The sequence below is a fragment of the Pleurodeles waltl genome, chromosome 6 (assembly GCF_031143425.1).
Source record: "Pleurodeles waltl isolate 20211129_DDA chromosome 6, aPleWal1.hap1.20221129, whole genome shotgun sequence".
NCBI classification, from domain to species: Eukaryota; Metazoa; Chordata; class Amphibia; order Caudata; family Salamandridae; genus Pleurodeles; species Pleurodeles waltl.
This window is the reverse complement of record NC_090445.1, coordinates 10,066,225-10,072,224: the sequence shown is the minus strand read 5'-3', so window position 1 is coordinate 10,072,224 and position 6,000 is coordinate 10,066,225. Positions and strand designations below refer to the sequence as shown.

General features: G+C 49.5%; 1 protein-coding gene across 2 annotated transcripts in view; it reads right to left on the bottom strand.

Annotated features, from left to right (window-relative positions):
- Positions 1-570: 570 nt before the first annotated feature.
- Positions 571-6,000, bottom strand: part of GLE1 (GLE1 RNA export mediator) — a 195,621-nt gene continuing 190,191 nt past the window's right edge. For both annotated transcript variants that reach the window (XR_011204710.1, XM_069237002.1), the window contains 2 exons: positions 3,384-3,447; positions 571-1,049 (listed from right to left, as the gene is read on the bottom strand). Coding sequence is in view for 1 of the 2 variants with exons in the window: in XM_069237002.1 (XP_069093103.1) it covers positions 981-1,049; positions 3,384-3,447 (133 nt within the window). In the remaining variant the exon portion in view is untranslated. The remainder of the gene's footprint in view (positions 1,050-3,383; positions 3,448-6,000) is intronic.

Genomic DNA, 6,000 nt, shown 5'->3' with positions numbered 1-6,000 from the left:
GAAGAATTAGAGATGGCAGCAATGCTTTGTCCCTTATGTATCTGGTCTACACAGTGGATGTTGTGAACCATGTTTCTGTAATGAAGAGGGCCTCAAGCGTACGCTAAGAGATGAGGTCTGCGATTCCGGTGCGAGGAGTTGACCATACATGAGCTGGAATGTTTATTTTGTAGTCTGAGGGTGTGCGGTGGCTGGTGGGGTATGTATGAGTCTGGGTCTCTGTGTTTCGTGAATGTTATGTGAGTGTCTGTCTCGTCTACATCTGAGCGTGGTTGTGGGGACTGGCAATATGGACCCCTGAGTGAGTCACATGATTACATTTTACCTTGCAAGTTTCAGTGGAGCTGGGGTTTTTCTTGCCCAAGGCCCTTCCTGGCAGTAACAAGCCATGCCCTTGTGTGTGTAAAGTGTAAAAACCCATCCTAGTACAAATTAAAGTTTCATTAAAAACGTATCTTGTTCCCTTTTTCAGTATTCATATTAACATCTGTGAAGAGCTCCCGCAATCACATTACAGCACAAGATGCAATTCCCTTCTTATTCACAACAGAAAAGGGGTCAAAACGCCAGTCACATTAAAAACGTTTTATTATAAAAGCAGTGAGAGGAGTTTCTTTGAAATTCACAACCCTGAGCAGAAGTCTCTATACATTTATATAAAAGTTTCAATATACATACTATACAAATGTACATTTCATCACCAACGTAACCTGAAAAGCATAAGGTTCCGGAAGAAATCCCTGATTTTCAGGGCAGGTCTAGACAGAAGTTACTACGAGGTGTTCCTCTGTCCGGGGCAGGAACCACTTTGCTCTACTCAGGACCTCAAGGCCACACACAGCAGTGAGAAGCCCACACGTGGCGCTCTTTGGTCCAGGGGAAGCACCTGACACCCCTTTTAACCATCTCACAATCTTCATGACACGAAGACTGAAGCCCACACCAGGTGGTTCGCGTCCAGAGGCACCAGTGGACCCACCTCAGGATCTCCAGAAGGAGGATGGAAGGAAGCCTTTGGGCAGGGGGATGTCCTTGCGCTGTAGGCATTGCTGGAAGAGAGCAAAGGTCAGCGGGGTCAACTCAAAGACACCAAGGAGAGGTGATGAGATCAGGTTGTCAGCAGGGGGCATCTTAGACAGAAGAGACAGCAAGGACGGTCAGGTGGGCTAGGAAGAATGAGAAGGGGCAGCAGGAAGACAGAGGACAGTAGCGGCGATCAGGAGGCCAAGTGGGAGAGAGCATCAGAGAATGCTGTGGAGAGAGAGAGAGCGAGAGAGAGCGCGTGAGAGAGAGCGCGAGCGCAGCAGAAACCAAGATGGCAGCATAAAAAACAAGCACTAGCAAACCCAACTGCTCTTGCCTAAGCCAGAACTATTGGCTTTGCCAATGTCTTTAAGCCATGTTGTACAGCAGCTTGGAGTGGTGCAGAGTAAAGAGGAGTGGAGTAGGTAAAGAGGAATGAGTGGCGTAAAGAGGGGCGGTGAAGGTGGAGTGGCATAAAGGTGTGGAGTGGAGTAAAGCTGCGTAAAGAGGTGTGGAGTGGAGTAAAGCTGCGTAAAGAGGAGTGGAGTGGCATAAAGAGGAGCAGTGTAAAGAGGAGCGGCATGAAGAGGAAAGAGGTACAGGATAGTAGAGCAGCGTAGACTAGAGTGGTATGGACGGCATAGAGTAGGGTGGCAGAGATGAGTTGCGTACAGAAGAGCAGAGTGGAGTGGCGTACAGTGGAATGGGGTAGATTGGGCTGACAGTGGACGGAAGAGTGGAGTGGGGAGATGTAGAGTGCACAGCAGAGTAGGCTGAAGTGCCGCAGAGTGGCGTAGAGTTGAGTGGAATAGCGTAGAGTGGAGTGGAATAGCGTAGAGTGGAGTGGAATGGCGTAGAGTTGAGTGGAATAGCGTAGAGTGGAGTGAAATGGCGTAGAGCGGAGTGGAATAGCGTTGAGTTGAGTGGCAAAGAGTAGTACGGCTGCGGGCGTAACTAACTAAAGCATCACTATTTACACAGCAGAAATAAAAGCCATATGCCTGTGTTACAAGTAGGTTACAAGTAAGAAAGCACAGGGCGGAACAAACAAGAAAGGAAAGGAGGCCTATGGGAGCTAAACAATTGAAAGATTGCAAATGAGAGTGACAAAGAAAACAACTATTGGTTTGCTGAGGGCAGGTCATCGGTCCACTGAATTGTAAACAATAGGTCTCGCAGCACAGGCACCTCAATGTAGGCAAGGTCTAACAAGGGGCAGCCGAGAGGGGGGAGGCCGGCGGGGAGAGAGATGGGGAGGGAGAGAGAGGGAGGCCAGCGGGGGGAGAGAGATGGGGAGGCCAGCGGGGGGAGAGAGATGGGGAGGCCAGCGGGGAGAGAGAGATGGTGGGGTGGGGTGGGGGGGGAGAGATGTGGAGGCCAGCGGGGAGAGGGAGAGAGATTGGGAGGCCAGCGGGGAGAGAGATGGGGAGGCCAGGAGGGAGAGAGATGGGGAGGCCAGGAGGGAGAGAGATGGGGAGGGCAGGGGGAGAGAGATGGGGAGGGCAGGGGGAGAGAGATGGGGAGGGCAGGGGGAGAGAGATGGGGAGGGCAGGGGGAGAGAGATGGGGAGGGCAGGGGGAGAGAGATGGGGAGGGCAGGGGGAGAGAGATGGGGAGGGCAGGGGGAGAGAGATGGGGAGGGTAGGGGGAGAGAGATGGGGAGGGTAGGGGGAGAGATGGGGAGGAGGGCAGCAGGAGGGCAGAAGGCTGCAGAGAGTTTGCAGGGTATAAGAGAGGCTGCAGAAAGGGAGAGAGAGGTCAGCAGGGAGGAGGAGAGGCAGCAGTAGCGGAGAGGGAGGGGAGCTGGGAGAGAAAGATGCCAGGAGGAGAGAGTAAGCAGGAAGACAGGGCAGCAGAGTGAGAGAACAGCAGAGTGATAGACTGCAGCGGGGGAAACATAAGGAGAGCAAGGGTGAAGGAGAGAGGCGAGGAGCCGCAGAGTGCAACAGGGACAGCGAGGGACTGCAGCAGTGAAAAGGAAGAAGGAACAATCAATAGAGAGCAGGATGGGGAAGCAGAAAGACAGGGGTGGCAAAGACCAGCAGGAGAAAGGGAGGGAGGCCAATCAGACGACCATGGGGAGTGAGGACAGCAGGGGTGCAGAGAACAGCAAGGAGAGAGGACAGCACAAGGAGAAAGGGAGCATGAAAAGAGGGCAGCAGCGAGAGCGTGAACAGGAGGACCCAAGGCTGGAGCAGGGTGTGGTGTACCAGGGAGGAAGAGAACAGGGAGGGGGGGAGAAAGGAGGGTGCACCAGACATCCTGCATGTAAGCTACAAGAAGCTGGGAACAGTATAAGAGTGGAAAAGGGGAAAGCATGGACTATGCACCCCACCATACAAAAGGGAGCACAATGCTTACCTCCAGGAACTGCTTCAAGCGTGTGAGCGAGCCCATCTGACCTGAGGAGGTGATCTTCTCAATCCTGCAGAGACAGAAAGAAGTCACTGGGTGCAGAGGGTAAATACTTCTGTGCAGAATGACATGTTCAGCTGCAGTATTTCTTAAGGTGAAAAAGATCTCTGCAGAGTGTAAGGTTCTGCTATAATACAGTACAACACAGTGAGAAGATTGCGGCTTCTCTGCAGAGTGTATGGTTCTGCTATAATACAGTACAACACAGTGAGAAGATTGCGGCTTCTCTGCAGAGTGTACGGTTCTGCTATAATACAGTACAACACAGTGAGAAGATCGCTGCTTCTCTGCAGAGTGTAAGGTTCTGGAATAGTACAGCGCAGTGAGAAGATTGTTGCTTCTCTGCAGAGTGTACGGTTCTGCTATATTACAGTACAGCGCAGTGAGAAGATTGCTGCTTCTCTGCAGAGTGTAAGGTTCTGGAATAGTACAGCGCAGTGAGAAGATTGTTGCTTCTCTGCAGAGTGTACGGTTCTCCTGTGGCACAGAAGAGCGCAGTGAGATTGCTGCTTCTCTGCAGATTGTAAGGTTCTGCTATAATATAGTACAGCGCAGTGAGAAGATTGCTGCTTCTCTGCAGAGTGTACGGTTCTCCTGTGGCACAGAAGAGCGCAGCGAGATTGCTGCTTCTCTGCAGAGTGTACGGTTCTCCTATGGCACAGAAGAGCACAGTGAGATTGCGGCTTCTCTGCAGAGTGTACGGTTCTCTTATAATATAGTACAGCACAGTGAGAAGATCGCTGCTTCTCTGCAGAGTGTAAGGTTCTGCTATAATATAGTACAGCACAGTGAGAAGATCGCTGCTTCTCTGCAGAGTGTAAGGTTCTGCTATAATATAGTACAGCACAGTGAGAAGATCGCTGCTTCTCTGCAGAGTGTAAGGTTCTGGAATAGTACAGCACAGTGAGAAGATCGCTGCTTCTCTGCAGAGTGTACGGTTCTCCTGTGGCACAGAAGAGCGGAGTGAGATTGTTGCTTCTCTGCAGAGTGTAAGGTTCTGCTATAGCAAAAAAGAGCACAGTGAGATCGCTGCTTTTCTGTAGAGTGTACGGTTCTGCTATAATACAGTACAGCACAGTGAGAAGATTGTTGCTTCTCTGCAGAGTGTAAGGTTCTCCTATAATACAGTACAGCACAGTGAGAAGATTGCTGCTTCTCTGCAGAGTGTACGGTTCTGCTATAATACAGTACAGCACAGTGAGAAGATTGCTGCTTCTCTGCAGAGTGTACGGTTCTCCTGTGGCACAGAAGAGCACAGTGAGATTGCGGCTTCTCTGCAGTGTACACGGTTCTGCTATAATATAGTACAGCACAGTGAGAAGATCGCTGCTTCTCTGCAGAGTGTAAGGTTCTGCTATAATATAGTACAACACAGTGAGAAGATCGCTGCTTCTCTGCAGAGTGTACGGTTCTGTTATAATATAGTACAGCACAGTGAGAAGATCGCTGCTTCTCTGCAGAGAGTAAGGTTCTGCTATAATATAGTACAGCACAGTGAGAAGATCGCTGCTTCTCTGCAGAGTGTAAGGTTCTGCTATAATATAGTACAGCACAGTGAGAAGATCGCTGCTTCTCTGCAGAGTGTAAGGTTCTGCTATAATATAGTACAGCACAGTGAGAAGATCGCTGCTTCTCTGCAGAGTGTAAGGTTCTGCTATAATACAGTACAGCACAGTGAGAAGATCGCTGCTTCTCTGCAGAGTGTAAGGTTCTGCTATAATACAGTACAACACAGTGAGAAGATCGCTGCTTCTCTGCAGAGTGTAAGGTTCTGCTATAATATAGTACAACACAGTGAGAAGATCGCTGCTTCTCTGTAGAGTTTAAGGTTCTGCTATAGCAAAAAAGAGCACAGTGAGATTGCGGCTTGTCTGCAGAGTGTAAGGTTCTGCTATAGCAAAAAAGAGCACAGTGAGATCGCTGCTTCTCTGCAGAGTGTAAGGTTCTGCTATAATACAGTACAGCACAGTGAGAAGATTGTTGCTTCTCTGCAGAGTGTAAGGTTCTGCTATAATATAGTACAGCACAGTGAGAAGATCGCTGCTTCTCTGCAGAGTGCAAGGTTCTGCTATAATATAGTACAGCACAGTGAGAAGATCGCTGCTTCTCTGCAGAGTGTAAGGTTCTGCTATAATACAGTACAGCACAGTGAGAAGATCGCTGCTTCTCTGCAGAGTGTAAGGTTCTGCTATAATACAGTACAACACAGTGAGAAGATCGCTGCTTCTCTGCAGAGTGTAAGGTTCTGCTATAATATAGTACAACACAGTGAGAAGATCGCTGCTTCTCTGTAGAGTTTAAGGTTCTGCTATAGCAAAAAAGAGCACAGTGAGATTGCGGCTTGTCTGCAGAGTGTAAGGTTCTGCTATAGCAAAAAAGAGCACAGTGAGATCGCTGCTTCTCTGCAGAGTGTAAGGTTCTGCTATAATACAGTACAGCACAGTGAGAAGATTGTTGCTTCTCTGCAGAGTGTAAGGTTCTGCTATAATATAGTACAGCGCAGTGAGAAGATTGTTGCTTCTCTGCAGAGTGTACGGTTCTCCTGTGGCACAGAAGAGCACAG